General features: G+C 42.6%; 1 protein-coding gene across 2 annotated transcripts in view; it reads right to left on the bottom strand.

Moving 5' to 3' along the window:
- The window catches only part of HYDIN (HYDIN axonemal central pair apparatus protein), a 2,122,366-nt gene that overhangs the window by 1,688,498 nt on the left and 412,239 nt on the right, over positions 1–21,629 (bottom strand). For both annotated transcript variants that reach the window (XM_069217473.1, XM_069217472.1), the window contains one exon: positions 6,265–6,383. In XM_069217473.1, the coding sequence (XP_069073574.1) occupies positions 6,265–6,383 (119 nt within the window). The remainder of the gene's footprint in view (positions 1–6,264; positions 6,384–21,629) is intronic.

Genomic DNA, 21,629 nt, shown 5'->3' with positions numbered 1-21,629 from the left:
AGTCTTTTTGTGAGGAAGCTTCAGTCTTTTTTTATGTGGAGGTGGCTGCAGCCGTATTATGATGCAAGTCCAGCTTAAAAAAATCCATGTTTCCTTTTTACACCACCTTCATGGAAGTGCTTGGTGGAGCACTTTTCTCTGAATCATCACCAGAAGAGGGGCAACCCCCACAGAAGCAAGGTATTTTTCTTTTCCCATACATAGAGGAGCCACTTCCTCTCTGTCCTTTTTTTTATGGAAAGGTTTTAGAAATATAGTGTGAAGGCTTCTGTGCTGGAGTAAGGCAATAAATGCACTGCTTATGCAGGTCATCTGTGTAGATATTTTTTCAACCATAAACAGAACAGGATATAAGAAATTCTCTCCTTGTCTGCTTCGCAGTGCTTAACATGTACAACAATAAGTGCTGGGCCCAAACTTTTGTTCTGAAGCTTCCTACTGGCACTACAAATAGAGGTGCAGAATTCCAAGGTTGCATAATCATAATTTCACACCATGCTTCTTTCATCCACCATTGTACACTCCCTCCCTCTTATTTCACTTTTCAATGTTCTTTTTCATCCCTGGTTTATCCCTTTGCCACTATACTTTCATTTACCTCTTCCCCCTTCTTTGCCCTTTTGTGTGTCTCTCTTGCTCTGGGTGACCATCCAAAGAGGAAAAAAGTACCAGTCCCCAACACTGAGTGCCGGTGGGCCCCGCCTGCTACATATTATGTACTCAAGTAACAGATGGTGACCCATAAAGGGACTCCCTGGAACAGAAAAAAACAAATTTCGCCTAAAACCTTAACAGTATTCTGAAAGCTGGTTCAATACTAGGTTAGGCTTGAAAAATAACAGAGGAAGGTAATTGGGAGGATAGAGCAGGGACCTGCTTCGAAATACCCTCACATATGTGCAGTACAAATCTGATCTATGGTTGCCTCTAGAGGGAGTGATACAGCTGACACCTCCACCTTACTGGCTTTAGTTGGGGTTGCTTACAATGAGGTGGATATGCTAGTAAACAAATAATGTTGTTGAGGTTTATGGTCATTTCAACACTGTTTACTGCTTTCTAAGTTTATCGGAGATTCACAGCCTGACATCTGGGATGATCCAAGCATGTGAATATATGAAATATCCAATGCTGGAGAACATGTTGTTAATGTCATCACATTTTGTTTGCATAACTTCTACCTCCAATGGAGTTCGTTTTGCATAACTGTGTCCAAACGTTCTCTTCACACTTGAGACTATGGGGCACAAAGTTTTGTAAATCAATTATATATTGGGATTCCAAATTTCTTAGTTAAGCTTCTCAGTCTTCTCTTCATATATTTATGGGCACTTGATCAATTACAAGAAACTTCAATAAATGTTTTTTGCCTTCTTGCTTTTCATGGTAACAACAGTCTACAGCCTATATAGGATCAGATTTTTATAAACATATCCCCTCAGACTCCTCCATGATCCCACTCCAAGGCCTCCTTAGTCCTTTGGGTCCCCTTACAGCTGACCATCTATCGATCCGGCATGAACATTCCCTTGACACAGATGGGACCTTTTCCAAAATGCTCAACTCCTCATGTTTGACCACCTACAGCTGGATTACGGTGTCCCCTCAAGACAATTTTTATTGTATGGTCAACTTATAGCGTAATTACGATAATTACGAGGTCTGATAGACGACGAACTGCCTACCCACTCAGTAGTACACATGCTATACATATTGGGGGAGGGACGTCATTTAATGACATGGCTCTAAAAGGCCATTAGGGAGTATACAGGGCCTGCATTGACAACTCTGACAACTCTGGGAGGAAGACCTAGATACCACTGCATGGCACAAAGTGGTCCAAGGCTGATGAATCTCCTCAGTCAGTCTCCAGGAAGGGATGGTTAAAATATATTCAATTTATGGTACTTCATAGGGCCTATCTCACACCTGCCCGACTACACCGCATGTTTCCAACAGCCAACTTGTTGTGTCTTAGATGCCAAACCCAGACAGATGATCTGAAACACATGATATGGACTTGCCCCGCCCTAACTATTTATTGGCAAGCTGTAAGTACTGCACCAACAACAATCACTGCATTGACTACATTAGACACCTGGGAGGCGATGGCTTTAGGTCTCTTTCGCAGGGGAAAGAACCAAAAGGCTCAAGCACCTTTTGCTAATCTAGGTCTCCTCCTTGAGAAATGTCTGTTGATCCTCCCCTCAAGAGCTCAACACTCCCTGACGAAGTCCTAGTAGCAATTAACTATGTTACGTTGAAGGGAGACGGAAAGTTTATCACTACACTGAAAAGAGGCCAGACGACTTCGCAAAACACCCCATTACGGCAACCTTGGACACTAGGCTCACACAACTTAAAGACCTCATTACAGATGATCCCCCCTCCCCTTAGACTACTGCATCTCTCCTCTCCTGGGACACCTAAGGCTATCGGAGACTCTAAGCCCCCCAACCAAAGATCCCCTTAAACTTACAAAAAACCCTTAAGCAACCCCCTCCACCATCCACTAAGCTCCTTCCTCGACCCCCTAAAAGACTATTTGATGAAAGGAATACCCCAAGGACTACTACCCCTAGCCCCCCCCCTCCCATCATCCCACCTATACAACCTTGTACACACCACAACTCCACTACCTTGTCACAACTCCTTTTTGATGCCTGAACTACTAAACTTCCCAGTCATAGCTTTTTGTCCTGAACCACTTACCAATCTCATGTTTTTCCCCCAATGCCATACCGGAGGTTTATCCCAACCTGACCTTTAACTTTGTTCATTTATCCAAACGGGATCCTCAAACCACCTACAATTCATTGGGACATTTGTATACACACATGCTATTATGATTATTCACGTTAGGTTCGAACTGTGTTAACAATATTCTTGATTATACACTAATGTCGAATTTATATTGCTGTACTGCGGTCTGTTTTCCTTATATGTTTTCGCCACCACATATTTGCTTTCATTGGTCACTCAATATGAACCATGCCATTGTACAAAGGCTGTAGATAACGATAATTTCCTTATGGTTAAAGCAGATTCCAGTAGGGGTGTAAAATGTAAAACCTCAAAACAAGTTCTGAAAAAATAACAGGAACAGCTCTTACCTGTTCTGTTGTTTATCAACATAATTGGTCTGGAAGATGGGAATTTTAGTACATATACCACATTTTTGCAAGGCCAATTTAGCTTTTCAAAATGTTAATTTAATGTTCCTGCTGCACTTTTTAAATCTTTGAAATTGCAAATATTACTGCATGCTTTACAGTGGACACATTTATAAAACGTGCTTCCTGTTTTAACCAAATGTATTCATCTTTCGTCTTTCTATTGTAATTGTGCTCCAACACATCTCTTAGAAATTTGACCCACCTCATGGGTGTCAACTGTGGGCCATAGGAGTAGCAGAGGCAACCCCAAACTACCACTGGTACACTTACACCATCCCTTCAACAATGATTATATCAGAAGGGAACATGTGGTTTTAATGTTTTTTTTTTTCCACAGTTATTGCATTTGTGAGAGTTACCTTTCTCTTTAGTTTCGGACAGCATTTTATTGTAAACAGCAGTGAAATTGCACGTTTGATATTCAAGCACTGATACGTTTACACGTGTGTTCGTAAATACGGACCACCTAGATTTCCCGAGGCTGGGTGTACTCTGCACCCCAATACTTAAAACAAGCCTTATCTGCTGGAAATTCTAGGTCACCAACCTGTCAGAAATGTAAAGAAAGAATTTGGTAAGCACTTTTCTATCAAAGATTGGTGCACTATAGTTATCTAATCTCAAAGCCACTATTTATATGCTGGCTACACTTGACACACACAGTGGAGAGAATCGCAGAGGGCAAGAGAATCACCGGATGCTCTTTTGTTTGAAGCTCGTATTGTTTCTGCACCGAATTTGCTTAGGTTTCGAATCAAGTATATAATGCTTTACCTTTCCAATATTGCACCGGGCTTCTGTCCTACCACCGCATGAGGAAACGTAGGATGTTGGATAATTAAAGATTAAGGTTGATTTCCTGCTCTGCTATATGCGCTTCTTGAAAATGCCAGAGACATCTTCTTAACGACTGCTTGTTTTACTGACAACATTGAAACACTTATTTTCAGCATCCCAGGTACTGCTGGCTGAATCCTTCCTGTCTGCCTACGTGCCTGTTGAATCTAGGCCCCTTTTGGGCTTCAGCTTTTCACCTTGTAGGACTAGGATTCACACCCACCGCTTAGCGGTTGTTTTAAAGGCTTTTCACAAAAGTGTGCAGGGAACAGTGGGGTTTCATAATTTTCCATTTCGCTTCTCGGATTATGTGGGAAGAAGTTTGAGGAGGACAGTAAGGAAAAGGTATCGTGGAGGAATGTATTATATTAGCATGCACGCAGCAATTCCTCTGTGCCCCTCTCTGTGACTTCTGGATGCAAATGTAAACGTACAGGAACAATCATTAGCTTCCACTAGAGTCGCCACTGTTCTACCTCATTTAATTTCAACATGTCACTACTTTCCCAGTACTAAGCTTTAATTCAACAGTTTAAAGCGTTCAAGGATTTTCACCTTTCCTTCACTGCAATTGAGGCAATTGCGGATACAGTGTCTTATTCGAATGGAGTGATTTAGCAATGATCTAGCACTGCTGTACGGTAATCTTCTTACCACACACCACCCCTAAGGGCTCCACAGTGTTACTCGGGGGAAGGATGAAATCTCGATGCCCCACTGTTCCCTGCACAATTTTCTGAGAAGCCTTTAAAAACTCTGAAATTTCTTAAGCTCCGGGTGACCCAGGGACTGATGTCCAGATGCCTACTTCATCTCTGTAATACAATGTACATAGCAAAGCATATTTTGTGTAATATAAGGGGTAATGCCTGTTGTTATAAAGGTCAGCTTTGTTTAAGCAACAGCCAACATGGATCTGAAAATTAACTATTGTATTGTACAACCAAAAGCCAGACAAAGGTTTTTCCCCCCCAATAATGGATGTGTCACACCGCCCATGTAAGGAGAATTTATAAATCAGATTTAAACGGAACACATCTGTAGGGTCTGTTTTGTTTTATCCACTTTATTGAGTAATTAAATCATGCGTTTATGACTAATAAGTCATTGTGACGTTTGTGTATCCACACTGTATTCTCGATTTCATCTGTGTGTATTTCCAGAAGTCTGGGGTCGAGGTTTAAGTACAAGGTTGTATGATCAGTTTGCAGTGTGGAAAGTCAGGATTGTGATGCATGGGAAAGATTTTGTAATTTGTACTGGGGTGAACAACAGGCATAACAAAGTTGGAATCATGCCGTTTAGGTACACACTGAACTTCTGTGCTGATGTGTAATAGTAGGATTTGTTACTTATGCTGATGCACTTTCAAAAACATCTCCCCAACATAAATCTGTTTCTATCTCTGAAGTCAGAATGCACACAAGCAATGTATGTTCTGGCTGTTTTTATGCAATGGAGCTAGACATTTTAATTTCCACTTCCATATTATGCTCCCCTCTGTACCTTCTACACCGCAGACATTTCTGGAACTTTGTAGCTGGTACAATAACTCAACAGGTCAAGTGGTGTCTGCAGATACCTGTATTTAACACATGCAATCACTATCTTGATTCCTAGAGGGAAGGCTCAGCCTCTCATTATTCAACTACCACTGCTTTTGTGTAGTAGTAAGTTCTGTTATTACTAATACCACAAAAGGCAATTACGTTGGTACAATAAAGGTGGATCACATATTTAGTGCATCTAAAGCCGCACTAAACATATTGTCCTAAGACCTAGATCAGTGTTGGAGTATGTCTGACTATGATACACAGTGAGAGACAAATGTTGTGCTCTGCTCTCTATCTTTGTAAACTATATAACTAGAACTAGCATGAAGGATCTACAGAGAAATGCAAAAGACTGAGTCCATAACAGAATAAGCTAAGCCTTAGGGTTAACAATATCTTCAACCTAAGCTTCACCCCACAGCTTCTGCATTGGGCACTTACTTTTTAACAGGCTACTATCACTAGTGAGGCTAAAGCATTTGATGGTAGCAGAGTAACAAGTGAAGATTTCCTAGTGAAGTTATGAACGATGCCTTTTCTGGCACAAACAGTTACCATGAATCCAACAGTGATAGCAGACAGCAGGCCTATAGTTAAAGAAGACCAATTTGTACTCAATGAACACTCGCACAGTTATCGAGGGATACAGGCCAGTCTTGTCTCATGCACTGTATGGCCATGTTGCTACCAATACTTACTTCATAGCTGTGCAGAGAGTTGACAAAAACCTTCCCGATGTCAAGTTGGTCAAAGTTGAAGCGAAGTTGGGGTCCCATTCCTTCTCCCTTGATGCGCAGAGGAAGGCGAGTCTCACGTCCTGGAATGAGAGAGGAACACCGGGTTGAGCCTCAAAGCAAACTTTGAAGAGATGACATGCTTATGTGTGGAGGGCACACAACAATTCAAAAACAAGATCACATTCAAATGAGGTTGTGCTCAATTCTGGATTTTCTACAAAGAGCCCAACATTACACGATTTCAATTCTTTCCAGTATTTCACTCAAGCGTTTTTCCTTTTTCTCTTTCTAATCCTTTATTGCATTCAGAGGCCTTGGCATAAGGATCTGGTGTGTAATGGTAGAAATATGGTCCAGTAATATTTAATTTGCTATTCAGCTACGGTCTTCTTCGATTGGCTCTTTCCTAATACATTTGCACTCTCCACGCAGTATATACACTTTGTTTCTTTTACCTTCCTGTTTCAAAATTTAACTTTGCCATTGATCGCATCTCCCTGGTGTTGTTAGCAGATACTGGCACATCACAAGAGACGAGACCTGAAAGCCACCATACTCCTTCACATGCCATGGTGCCCTCCTCTGCATAACATTTTAAGTGCATCCTATCAATCATGAGAATAGAAAGAATGACATCCAGGATTCTGTTTTCCCTCATCCTTTCTACAACACGGTAGATTAATGGATATTAACCCAGGTTTCAGAGGGCTCAACTGAGGTCTTTTAATAAGATGAAGCTTATTAAAATATCAGTTGTTTCACAGTCCTGCAATTAGCATTACTGTTGTTTCTGGTAACTCCAGGGGCACAGACATAATGAAGAGTACATGTGTTTGGGGGATAACATGCAAGAATCGGTACCTCTCTGTCGATTTTCACATATTTTCCATTGGACTTTTAGATGGAGGTCTTCCTGTGAAAACCCAAACGTATGATTCAGAACGTCCTGGTATCTGCTGTTCCTATACACATCATAGTGTATGAGTAACATGTAATCCAGGCCTAACTTGTAGAATGGATAGATACCCAAATGACGGCCATAGATGGGTGGCACTATAAAAAAAAATCTCAAATGAATGAAAAACACTATTAGCTAGAAATAATACCCAACAGCTAATCAAAGATTATGCCGAGGACATGTAGGGAGCATTGTCTAAATATGGCAGAGATTCTCTGTCATGTCCTCAGAGCTTTGCTGCCTAGGGGTATCTATAACTTCTCACCTCGAGGAGAACAAGGTAGCGCTACCAAGATGGAAGCAGGACTCTTCAACAGCACATGGTATGGTGTATTACCTGGCAGTAACTGGGGTGGGGAAAGGAAGGGAGACCAGGTGATGGAGGGATACGGAAAGCAGAATCAGGCTTTAGATGTTGTGGCATAAAGATACGCAGAGCTCGTTATACATATTCTAAAAATATGCTGTAGTCAGCCAGTGGTAACATTAATTGTTTAAAGTTGTGTGATTAAATATGACTGGGGCATGTTTGGGTTTCCCTCTCAATTTTGTCCAGTGGGTAACAAATAACCAAGCCAATATTTCTTATCCAAATTATTTGTATAAGAGTAGCTCAAGATAAATATTAGTCTGCTGTAAAATGTCAACACTTGTAAAAGTGTATACTGATTCTGGGGTGATGAGAAATGTTCGGACCAGTTTGTCTGACTCCTAACACCTACCCCCACACAAGCATAATTACGTGGGAGGGATAAGAAACAGCTGCCAGTTTTCCTTTTCACGGAAAAGATCGGTTGCCTTTTGGGGCTTAAGAAATCTACTGGGTGTGTCCCTCATAATTTCGAGTAAAGCAGTAACAGACAGCAGCCCCATTAATCATTGGCTATTAATCAATAAGTCGCCAAAGGGATTGATTCTTACTGTAGTAGTACACAACGATTTTCATGCCAAACCTTGGACACGGTGTCATCATTTAGGAATCAATTTTCTTCTAATTCGGAATCTGTTTGTGTACTATTACTACCTAATGTAATCATCAAGCCATGAAGACCCAAATTAACAAGAAGGATGAAGAAACAACTAGGTTAAGCTAAGGGTAGAACGAACCCCTCAAACTACAGTCACCTCTTTGTAGTATGGTGGAGCCTTCGTATCTTCGAGCTCGAAACCAGGATCGCACAGATGACAAACATAATGCACAATCAGCTATAACATAGCACAGTGAGTTGGGGGTATTTTTATGAATTTACTGATAGCGTGATAGGCAAAGGACCAAGTCGGAAACTTACTATCATGGCAAAATGAAGATTCTTACTCGCGTCATTGTTTACGGAACTATAATTTGTTTTACTTTTATTAAGTTATTTAATTTTTGCTTCTCACACAGGGATATAAAGACTTCGAGGGCGCATTGCCTTACTAATGAAATTGTAAATCATTAGTGCTGTATTAATGCTTGTTTTTAGTAATGTTATACATTCCTGGGCCTGTATTTATGTTTTACTCCATTGAATGTTTTGAAAGGAAACCGTATAAATGTATGTTCTCGTTTTATTTGAATGTGCTAAGTGCCATGGGCCATATGAATGGAAACAAAAAATGTATTTGATTTGAATAATTAAATCAAAGAATAACATAAGCAATACACACAAAAAAATACCCATCAACCTGGTTTCCATTTTATTACACAGATGCTGCTGGAAACATTTTAGGAAGAAGTTAATGTTACGAGGAACAGGTGAGAGAGAGTTCATGTCCGAAGTGATTATCTGACATCAATTAAACCTACAGCTGCTAAAATGTAATTATGTAATTAGCACTAATGGACTTTCATAAACAGGTACCAAATCCCTGGGGTTGGTAAAGACAAAACAGAAGGTCAGACAATGAGAATTTTTTTTTTAGCAAGACTAGTGAGCCCAGAACACAGGAAACAAATGGGCCCTGCAACTACTGGGGGGTTCAGGGTTCACTTAGACACATTTGGGCAATACATGCTTTGAGCACATTGTCCTAGGATTAGGTGCTCCGTTATTGTACTTACATCGGGGGCGCACGCACCATCTCTGGGGTAAGGGAACTAAATACTACAAACAAATGACTGGTCAAATTCTGGTAAGTCTGGAAGGGCAGACACTGCAGATGAGTTTGTTGTGAAGGAGACTGAGCCCATTCCGTGTCCTCTGCAGTCAGCCTACGGAGTAGGCAGGCCAAAGACACCAGTGACGTTAGTTAAACCTATTAGGGTGCAGATCAACAGCAAATCAGCGGAACACTCTTTTAATGGAGCAAGAGAATCGAGAACATGAAGTGCCGTTTACAGAAAGATGTATTGTGTAAGGCCTGGTTGAACTAAGATTACTGAAATAATGATGCTATTTGTAGGGCACTGTAACAAGGAATATGGACTCTACTGGACATACCGTCGTAGAGCTAGTCTTTGCATTTACACAAATTGCTGTACTCAGAGAACACCATTTGCCCAGAATTATACAATCTGTGGTGAAGTTTTGGAACTCGGATTAGAACCCATCCTTCAGATTCCAATGTCAACAATTTAGTCAGCATACCATATCTATTCACATGATTTGCAGTCATCATGGGACAACGCCTAATGCAATTTGTGGTGCAGATGACAGAAGTGCTAGAAATGTTGCTGTTGAGGCTACACGCCCTTGAACTAATCCCAGACTGGTGAGATACAGATTAACTTTGCACTTATATTGAAATAGTGAGATAATGCGTGCTATGTAAAAATAAGCTCTTAATAATATTTAAATTGTGTTGCTCATGAGTGTATGTTTGTACATATATGAGGTTGCTACTGTGAAAACTTAGCCAAAAGACAGAGGAGCACTGAACAGGACCGAAGGCAAGGGTAGAGTCAAAATGTGACTTCAGTGAAAGCAGTGGTCTTGGAGTATAAGAAGACTGTTGCTTAGTTGAGATGTATTGTGATTTAAAGGGGTAGGGCCTTCAGTTGTTTCATACATTAAAGTAGATTCTAGGTGGAATTCCACAATAGCGGGGAAAGAAAAGGGAGGTATTATTACATAATACAGGAGAAAAGCAAGTGAGAATTTAACAACTATCACCTTTTCTCCTTAATGGGTATAAACTGCGCAGCCAGGAATTAAATGTCCCTTCTAAGCAGGCAGAAAAACATAAGTATAGGAAAAATACCTTTCAACCTGAATGTTGCCACACTAACACACAGATCTGCAATAACCTAAAGACTGGGAAACAGATTTAATGCAAAGTAGTACACCTTGTAAAATTACCTTTATACTAAAAAGGTCCTGATATATATTGTATTCACAACTGTGAGGATGAAAATGGAAAACAGACCTCGTAGACCATTTTTGTACTTACTCCTTGTTCTGCTTTCTTAAAAACTACTTAGTAATGTTTGGCACACTAGTGAGGCCTGAGCAAAACTTCTTTGGTAGAAAGCTCTTCCTCCATTAATTTAAGTGAGAACTAGTTGATAAAATCCATTTGTTAGCCTATACCCCGTGCCCAGCTGTGTTCACCCAGCTGATATAGATTTCTTCCAACTCCCTAAAACTATTGGTTGAGGCATGACAAAAGCCACCAGAGCATGTTTTGGTGGGGTCTGAAAAGTAGGAACACTGGAACAGCCACATAAGAGGGAGAGTCTGTGTCCCCACCTCCATGACCTGGTGTTTCTAGAACGGATTTCATCAGGCTCAATGGATTGTCAGTGCACACTTCCTAGCACGGAGACTAAAACACATCTTCGCAGCAGAGCACAGCATGACCAGAAGACAGGTAATTCTCTAGACATTAATTCATTCCTCCCCCAACTTGTATAAAAATTAATTATTAGTCCATTAAAGTGAGGAGCTGTTCTGGGCTTTGTCAGTTCAGCGAGATTGTGTTAGGTGAGCAGGAGGCGCAAGAGGATAAGGGAGGGTTGTAGAATTCAAGCGACTAGGGGCCGTTAAACATGAGGAGAAAGTAGAGCAACAATAAAAGGTCTGAATTTTAAAGAGACGAAAAAGAAGGAAAATTGCAAAACATCTTATTGTCGCAGTCTGTAGAAGTGTTTTCGGGAAGCCTCAGACTTCAAATATGTTTCTCCCCTTTTCTACTTCAATAATGTTGGTATCACAAATAGAGAATTTTCTGATGAAGACAATACACAAAGGTATCCACAGATTGTTTTGAAGTAAAACTCATTTCCGGTGTGACAGTCTTGAGAGCCTTGATCAGGGATCTTTGAATAAAGGTGATCACAATCAGCTGAGGACTCTGCAGTGGCCTCTGGAATTGACAAGCACCATGCTGCCTTGAGATAGCCTTGGAGATTTGGCATTCCGTCATTTGTCAGCATACATTTTCATCTATTCTTTGGCAACAGCATAATGAGCTTGTACTTTTTGAATGACTAAAAGACAGGAATCCTCCACTACATGTGGAATCGTTGAACACATCTTTCTGACAAACAGATTGAGGTGGAAAGGTGTCTGTCAAACTGTGAGGAGTGTGCTTAAAATCACAAAAAGTCTGGCATAACATTTCATAGATGGAGCCACAAGTAGCCTCGGCAACCTAAGTGTTTTTTTGAGGGTGGCCTTTAACATTTCAGCTATACCATAAGCTTGAGACCACAAAGGTAGTATATTTTTCGTCGATTAAACCCCAGCTTTGTGTCAAATTTACTAAAGTCCACTACAGAAAAAACTGGACTATAATCTGATTTTACTACAGCCGGTTTGCCAATAGTGGAGAAAACTTTTTGAGAGCAAGTATAGTTACTTTGAATGCAACCCTAGATACGGCCATCATTTCCGTAAAACTCGAGCATGTGTCCAAGATCACTAATATATGTTGTCCCTTTGTAATGGCTTAAAAAAATAAAGTCAACAGCCACAGCCATCCAAATACGTGAGTGAAGAGAAGACTTTTGAAAAGGTTAAGGAGGACTGTTTTTTACTTAGCACTTGACAGACACAACATCTTGTCCCTTACTGTTCAAGTCAATTGTACAAGAAGGGAAACCACACCTTCTGGTGCAATAGCCTATTAGTAAATATGTCATAGCGGCCTTCATGTTCCATCTCAATGACTTGATCTTGTAGCCCAGGAGGAATGTTGAGAGTCTCTATTAGAAACAACCTACTGGGAAGACAAGCAAGTTTAGTATGAATGTCCCTGAAAGCTTGTAAATATTTGCTTCTAAGCGTGTTCTAGTTCTCTCAATTTCTGTGACTCAAGTTTATCAGATCGTAGCAGAGGATCTGTCAGGGATGCATGAACTATGCCATCTTCCTTTAGTGCATAAAGGTGCATCTCTATGACGGGAAATGGCATTAACAATGCAGGCTGAGCCACACGTGCCATTTCAACGGTTGCCTGAACCACGCCTCTCCAGATCTCTGCCTTAACCATGCTTATGCCTAAACCACGCATATGCGTGGTTAAGGCAGAGAGAGGTCTGCAGTTTATCTATGTGAATGGGCAGAGAAGAATTTAACAGGAAGGATCAGGAGAGGTAAGTGGGGCTAAGGTCGGGTTCGGAGGGGGGGTTGGTTTTAGGGCTCATGTTGAGGGAGTTGGGGTAGTTTATTTTGACAGGGGACAGGGTTTTAGGGTTCAGGACGGGGGATCGGGTAGTTTTAAAGGGGATGGGGCAGTTTTCTGGGGTGGGGTCTGTTTTAGGGCTGAGGGCAGGGGGGCTGGGGTTGAGGGACTTTTTAGCATGGGGCAGAGAGTGGAGAGAGAAACAGGAAGAATTGGAAAAGATAAGTTGGTCTGGGGAGGGGGGTAGTTTTTAGGGGTGGGGCAGTTTTAGGGCTCAGGGCAGGTGGTGGGGTTGTTTTCTGACAAGGGACCAGGTTTTTGGGCTCAGGGTAGGGGAGTCTGGGTAGTTTGGGCTGGAGCTGGGTTTTAGGGTTCATGGTGGCGGGCTAAGGGGCAGTTTTCAGGGATGGGGTGAGTTTTAGGTTTGAGGGTGGGGGGCTGGAATCAGGGTAGTTTTTAACAAGGGCAGGGTTGTAGGCCTCAGGGTGGGGGGAAGGGGTAGTTTTAAGGGCAGGGTGGGTCGGTTGTAGGGCTCAGGACGGAGGTCGGGGTAGTTTTAAGGGCAGGCCCGGGTCAGTTTTAGGGCTCAGGACGGAGGGGTCAGGGTAGTTTTAAGGGGAGGGCTGGGTCACTTTTATGGTTCAGGGCAGAGGGGGTTAGGGTACCTTTAAGGGCAGGGTCAGTTTTAGGGCTGAGGGCAGGAGGGAAGGGGTTGCTTTAAGAGCTGGGGCAGGGTGGATTGCAGGGCTGGTGTACCGGGTGTTAGGGGCAGGAGAGGAGGGGTTGCAATTTACCACACATATTCCTTTATCAATCATGCTTTTATAACGAAATTAGTTGCAGAGGCATGCATGGTAAAGACGCAATAGTGGTTCCGACCGTGTTGTTTAGGCATGCGTATTTAAGGTACGCATGACTGTCTCATACAACCATCTTTGACAATGTATATGAGATACTGTACTATTATAGACGTGGCAGTTTCAGATGAGATTTCGGGTTTCCCAATATTGTCAGAAAGGCTTGGTTATCAGTTATGCACTAAGGAAATAAAAATTGCAGACACTGATTGGTTAAGGAGATTTATCTCTATGTACACATGCGGGGAGTTATTTTTTCACTAGTCTTGGTTCGTTGGTCCTTCTGTCACACCATGGCTCTGATATGGCTATCAATTATAACTTAATATATGGCTGTCAAATATGTTTATTGGTCTGTGTTCTCGTTTTTTCATTTTTTCCCATGGATTTTGGGGCCTTGTTGGGTATTGTCCCATAGCGCTTATATATGCTTCTCCATTATTCCAGCTTTCAGGAGCCATTTGGGTATTTTGGCTTCGTCCCTTTCCCGCTGATAAAGAATTTATGCCCCTTCAAGAAGGTATTCCGTAGGTTTTGTGGTCATTCCCGAAACGCGAGTCAGCACTGGTCAAAGGCCCAGAACGGCCACAGCAAATACAATAGGGCCTAATATCGGTTTCACAAACTGTTCTTAAATATCACATTATGTATTTATCATGGAGAATGTCACCGGCATACTGACATATGTAGGCATTAAACGTTTTTTGTAATAAGCGAAATTTGAAGTTAGGACAAACAGACTGCTGAATATTAGACTGCTTGGTTATAATAGGCTACGAATTGATAAGCTATCCTATTAATGTTTCTTTGTGAATATGGGACCTGCCTTTGATCTAAATGTACGTTTTTAGATATTCATGAGTAGTATGCATGAGATATGGATGGTGAATGATTTAATGGGAGTGAAGTGATTTTAATTTAGAAAAATGGGGGTTGAGAATCTCAAAGAGTTTTGTATTACGTGTTTCATTGATTATAAAAATACAGTATAAGTTGAAAAAAATTTAAAATGTATTATCTATATCTTTCAGGTTGGGAGATATTGCTGTTTCAAATATTAAATTGCAAGTAAAAGAAATAAATATATGGGTTGTGATACTATTTGATGTGTTTGTGTAATAATGTTATACATGGCTACGATGTGAATTATTTTTGATTGAGTCTATATTAATCAATGTGTCTGCAGAAATTATTCCTTAGTGCATGGTTGTCTCCCCTGGTCTGCAGCCCGAAATTCTTATGTACAGGGGACCGCTTATGTTTTTGGTTATCAGTTATGACTTTGAAAAATCTGCCTTAAAGAAAGAGATGGAAGTGTTTACAGGCCCACACTGCAGCCAAACATTCCTTCTCGGCCTGGGCATATGTTAGTTCAGGTTTGATGAACCTTGGGCAGGCAAGAATTCATCGTGAAGCTTCTGGACGAGCATCCCTTTGTACCCAAGTGACTCAAAGACGACGATGCTGCCATTAACTATCAGTTCTGTGTGAAGAAATGGATCAAAATACGCGCAGCTGTGAGCATTGGTAATTTCCTGTAAATGTTTTGGAAAACATTTTCACACTTCTTTCAGCAATAGAATACAGACCACCTTTTCATAAGATCTCTTGGTGGAGCACTCACTGACGCAAACTTAGGTATATATCTGGAGGAATAACTTGCTAGTCCAAAGAATGAGCAAAGTGCAGACATTTTCTGGTGGAGGTACCCAAATCAGTGATCCGGAAACCTTTTCTGGCTCAGGGTGCAAACCACTCCACGGGAAATATGTGGCAAAAACATTTCGCCGAGGTTGTTCTGAATTTATTGGAAAGTGAATGAGCACTACATTGACTTATGTTAAGAACGTGTCCTAACAATTCATCATCTTCATTTACAACGCTGCCCGATGTCGAAGACAATGAAGAGGATGAAGACCTTGGGTGGGTGGCCACTTCTTACTCTGTGGGGATGTCGGGTAGACTGCTTGTGCCTTATGTAAGGTGTAGAGGCAGTCTTAATGGCCTTGGTGTCATAGGTTCTCACCTGTCTCATTTCTGCTTCTGCAGACCATCTGGAACTTTTGGACACCTGGGGCACCTGTTCTGAGCTGCTGGACAGGCTCCAGTGTCCTGAAAGCAAAATCCATAGCTGGAGCACATGCATTTGACCTTGCTCTCTGAAAGATGCAGGCCTTCAAAGCGGTGTAAGATTCCTTTAGTTCCATCTTGACCATCTTGTGGTCAACCCAATTTCCGCTTGCTAATCAACAGTGCAAGACAATCTGGCTATAGAGAGGATGTCATTGAGTCTTCAAGTCTTCAAGTCTTTTGCAGTAGTTTAAGTCTGGACACAGCAGATGCCATCAGAAACTTCAGAAAAGCAGGAAACTGCTTCAATAAGTTGTGCAAACTTGCCCCGAAAAACAGTTCCTAATCAGATAGATGCAGGTGGCAAGTCAGATATATTGAGAAGGTTATCAGCAGAGTCCCCACCCTAAGCACCTCCACCTGCTTCAGACCAGATTACTCCCTCATGCATTAACACTCCAGAGGCCCAAAAAGCACCAACATTTCTAAAATCTGAGGGCACAACCAAAGGCTCCAAATAAAGATACTCATGGTTTGATTCTCTCCAATACAAGCCTCCTTCTCCATACACAATAAACAATTAGGGTTCATTACATTAGATACAAGGTCTCACCAAGACTCACTCAGAGGAAATACATGAGTAGGGGAGCTAATGGAACCACAGGGGGCAGCAGGATTCCTAGGCATGAAAAGGTGCAAAATATAGGAGGATCCTCCAAACAACTAACTCTGACCTCTAGCTATGAACTAATCTGTGCACAATGGAAGGAATATAGGAAAGGTTATGCTATCAACAAGATGGCAAACCTTTAAATTCAAAATGTTCAAACATGTGGGCTCACCAGTGAAAAGATGAACACAGGTGGGACTGTAAACAAGTGGCCTTAAGAAGATAGACCAGTCATTTATGCAACAGCTTGTAGAACAAAAACAAAAATCAAATGACAAGCTTGAAATAGGTAGACTGAGAATGACATTCAGCAGAATAACTTGAGAATTCTGGGCACTCCAGTGAGAGTTAAAGGGAATGATCTGAGAGGTTATACAGTTTGGTTATTTACGACGACTTTCCCTACTTAGCTGACGTAGATATGAACTGCTGGATTCAGAGTGCTCATTATTTACCATTTAAAACTATCTAACAAATCTAAAGACACACGTTGGGTCTCTCAGCCTCAAGGCATTTTGATCTATACAGGCAATTGCATACTAAGCAGCTCATCCTATTAATTCTGTTAAGATGAACAAGTTACTTACCTTCGGTAATGCCTGACCGGGTAGAGACAGACTAGCCGCAGATTCCTTACCTGACCATTCTCCCCAGACATCAGACTGAATACGGAAAAATTATTCAGCAGTATCTCTGCACGTCGGTGGAGAGCGCTGTGCTACTTTGCATTGATGTAATCCTCTGGATAGGATGTAGACCAAGCTCATATAATCCCTCCCCGACGCGCTGACATCAGTTCCTTATGTGACTAGAATCCCCAAAACACAAGGTGGAGCCAACATAGAAACTGGCAATGGAACAGTGTATCAAAACGAGAGGTAGAAGTAAATTTGATTTTTTAACTACTAAATTGAAAAAGCATGGCAATAAATGCCAAGAAAGTGAGACTGAAGTAAGATAAAATGGTTCGCAGAGCAGGGAGGATGGGTGGGTTGGTAAGGAATCTGTGGCTAGTCTATGTCTCTACCAGATAAGATAAGTAACTTGTTCATCTGATAGACAACTAGCCACAGGTTAGTTACCATAGAATTAGATACCAAAGCAATATCAACGCAGGAGGAGGGTCTGCGAACACATCGTACACAAGTATTGCAATACAACCTGTCTAACTAAAGGAGTAGTAGACAAGACATGAGAGAGACAAAGGTGAGAAGAAGCATTCATCTCACCAGAACAACAATGGACAATCCACAGAATATTTTAAGAACATACAAAACGCCATTGGAGGGAGGGGAATAAAGCGTATGGCAATGAAAATAAATCTGTTGGTAGAGAACAACAACAGGGGAATAACAAAGTTCCCCAAAGTATGAGCTGAAGGAGTAAGGTCCCAAAGCACCCCAACAGTCGCTGATAGTAGGAATGGTACATCATCAAGGTGTAACCCTAGAGGATATGAAAAAAGGGAAGCAATGCATATATACTGCTTCCACCAGGATACATAGGCAAAACCTGCAATAAGCTTAACGCTGAAAGGGAGAGTAACTCAAAATAAAGAGTGTACATCTCAAGGAACACCAGAGGAGGAAGGAGGAAATTTCTGACGGAAGGAAGAAATATGCCTACCTTCTTGCGACTGACATAGAAAGGATGAAGCAACTGATAAGATTGGAATCCTACACATAAAATGCCTGAATATAGCGGTCAAAAAGAGGACGGAGGACACACACAGAAGGGGGGAAAGAATCTCAGGAAGGGGAAAAAACCCTAAAGGGACAGGAATGTAAATACAGGAAACCGTACACAAATGGATGATGCTCTAGACCTACAAAAGCAGGTCAGCTGAAAAAATAAATAGGCACATTACCAGCATGGAAAGAATAGACAAGTGTTGCTCAATTGGCAGGATGGAACCCTTATCCTAGCCATTGTGTTCCACTGAGCAATAGCATCGTACCCACAAGGAAGAAGTACCTTGACCGGACTGAAAGGTCAGAAGGAGGACGAAGCTGTCCATAATAATAAAGATGAATGTGGCACAAGGCCAGTCAAGAGAACATGGGAAAACAAATCAAAGGTTCCGAAACTAGTGCCCTATAAGGGCGACAGATCATGCTCCCTACTTTTAACATATAATAGACAGAAGAGGGGCACTTAGAATCAAAAGGGTGCCAACATCTCCAACGGAAGCAGACCATGGAAAAGAGGCAGAAAACCATCTCCCACTGGACAAATGGGAAAGGACATCTGTAAAAAACAGCAGTAGAATCCTTATTGGCACAAGGAACTATACTACTCCAATAAGAAGCATTGAGTAAGTTCCCAGTAGGGAACAGGTAACTATAAAAGAATGGCCAAAAGCCTACACCAATTGCTTCAAAGGGCAGGGACCGAAAACGACTCAAAGAGGAGAAAGAACAGCATAAAGAGAACAATCTCTTAAGTGACTCGCCTATCAGCAGAGTAAAACAGAAAACCCCCTTTTTAGAGGTATTAGACCCAAACAGCCTCAGAAGAATAATAAAACCTGTCCACTGTAGTGGGAAATAGAAACACAACACCTGCAACGCAGGAGCACCACCTTGAGTGCTAGAACATAAGAAGAGCACCTGCAAGGAGCAGGAACACCACACCAGGTGAAAGAAGATCAACAGGGGAAAATACAACTGCCCCTGAACAAAGGAACAAAACCAGAGGAAGACTGTGTACCATGAGGAGGCCTTAAGACCGAGTCCCACCATGAGCATCGCTAAAGTGGTGTAAAGCCAATTCGGCATGCATGCTAAAAATCAAAAGGCGTATCAAGTAAAGATGCCTGCATAGCTTCTAAGAAATTGTAGGAACGTAACCATACCCTTCGTGGGAGCGCTACCAAAGAAGCCATAATACTTAGCCTTGTCAGGCAGAGAAGGCAAAAGTCCCACAAAACCTGGGAGAAGCAAGCAAGGACACAGGAAGCATTGATTGAAAGCAAGGCAGAACTAGATGAATCGAAAATCGCCTACAAGAAGCGCCCAGCTGTCTGGCTTCTCGCTCTGGAGGGACAGGAGGAACCTGTGTAAAACTGTGTGCAGCCAAAGCTTTGAGTAGTTGGATGCCGCTGGAGGCAAGATGGATCCTCAGGGGCTGGCCTGTGTCTATGTGAGATAGAATTCTCCACAGGGGGACCAGAAACCAATTGGGTCCAAACTCCTAAGAGGATATCATAAAGAGCCTCACAAGAAGGAAGGACCGACTCCACAGAAGACTGGTCAGGATGTAAGACATCAAGCAAAGGGTCCGTTGACAACTGCACAGTAGGAAGCTGTACGTTTAACACTTCAGACACATGCTTTAACATGTCTGCCAGAGCAGAACTAGCCTCTGCAGCCAACCCAGGGGATGACAGGAGGCTGGAAGCTGGCAAGGAGTCTAGGCCGCCAGCACTGGCCAAGTCAAATAACCAATTGGATTGATGAAGTGGAATGGTATTGGAACTGGGAGACTGAGATTGGAAACCGGGCCCCTCTGACGGAATAACTGGAAGGTGAGCTCCAGAAGACAGAAGCGCGGATTGAAGAACAGCGACTCTAATGGCGCCGCTCCCAGTGTTGGCCAACATAGGGCGGGAGAGACCCTGACATCAAAAGGAGCATAGTCCAACTACAGGGATACAACAAACAGGGCATCGAGTGAAGACGCAGGCGCCACCACCACCAAAGTTGGCATGTCAGAACTGGATGCTAAAATTGGAGTCATAAGTGCGGAGACAAGCGCGGAAGATGGAAGCCGTAGGAGGCTGTGCATCAGCGCCAATCCAACTCCGAAGTTGGTGTTGAGGGGCCCAACAGGCAGAGAGGACAAAGCTGTCGGTGAGGATCCCGTCAGGGCACCCACCACCTCCTTCAGGCCCAAAGGCGCTCCAGAGGGATGGGTAGGCCCAAAAGCAGCATGCAAGGATGAGTAATAGTCACGCATCTGGGCCAGAGTCGCCCTGGCACCGGGATAAAGCAGGAGACACGGGGTCAACTCCTGCGCAGACTCGTCCTCAGAGGAATGGGAGGAGCCACGCAGGATGGTAAATCCGGAGTAGGACACATCTTTGACCATGGGCGGCACTTACCGTGTGACGTCACAGGATCTGGTGACAAAGGAGCCGTACGCAAGCAACTCCTAGAATGGTCACTAGGATGAGCTATGGAAGAAGAAAGACTACAAAGTCTACAAGATTCCTGTGAGGATTGCAATGTGCCATCAGGAGTTTCATCCGCCTCTCCGGCGATCTTAGGCCTAAACTGTTGACAGGTGTCGATATCTTCGGTATCTTGGTGGGTGCGTAAGCACCTCATACAAACAGAGTGGGGGTCCGTGACAGACATTTGTCGAGCCTAGGATCCACAAAGCTTAAAGCCAGAAGGCATAAACACTGTTCAAGTGACAAAAAACGACAAAAGGGAAGGCCAAAAAAAAGGTCAGAGGTAACCGCTTAGCTGCTTCTCTGGATCTGCGTTGCTGCGTGGAAAAAAGAGAAACTGATGTCAGCATGTCGGGGGAGGGATTACATGGACTCCGTCAACATCATATCCGGAGGATGACGTCAAAAAAAAAAAAACCCTCGCATGATGCCCTCTCCTGACTCGCAGAAGTACTGCTGAAGAATTTTTCCAGATCCAGTCTGGTGCTTGGGGAGAATTCTAAGGTAAGGAATCTGCGGCTAGTTGTCTGTATCAGATTGAAGAATTCACATTCTTCATGTGTTCTGAGATCATTAATGTGCCGGTAAAGCAATGCTGGTGGATACATGAACTGATCGCACTGCTCCAGGCTGCAAGAGCTCAGTTTTTTTTGTTTTTGTTTAAAGAAGAGCCTTCCAAGCTAAATATTGGGCAACTGGTATTGAACTGGAGATCCGTTTCTTCTGGGATGGAGGCTGGATTACAGGCTCCCATTGATGGTTGTCGTGCAAGTGTGTAAGGGTAATCACCCTCATTTGGGGTGAAATGGACCAGATTGGCTTGTACGGAAGCCATAATGACCTCAGGGTAGTAGAGAGTGGAAGCCCAAAGGGTTGAGAGGTTATTCCAACTGGGGGGGGGGGGGGGGGGGGGGGGGGTGAGTGCAAACTTAGTAGGGGGGGCTAAAATAAAGATAAATAGTTCTAAAAGCAAAACCATAATCAGATGAGGAGCAGAAGCAGATTCACTAAGCAGAATCTTCCTGAGGCATCACAAGTGCAAGTGACACT

Source organism: Pleurodeles waltl, chromosome 12 (genome assembly GCF_031143425.1).
Source record: "Pleurodeles waltl isolate 20211129_DDA chromosome 12, aPleWal1.hap1.20221129, whole genome shotgun sequence".
In the NCBI taxonomy this organism is placed as follows: Eukaryota; Metazoa; Chordata; class Amphibia; order Caudata; family Salamandridae; genus Pleurodeles; species Pleurodeles waltl.
This window is presented reverse-complemented; position numbering and strand designations above follow the sequence as displayed.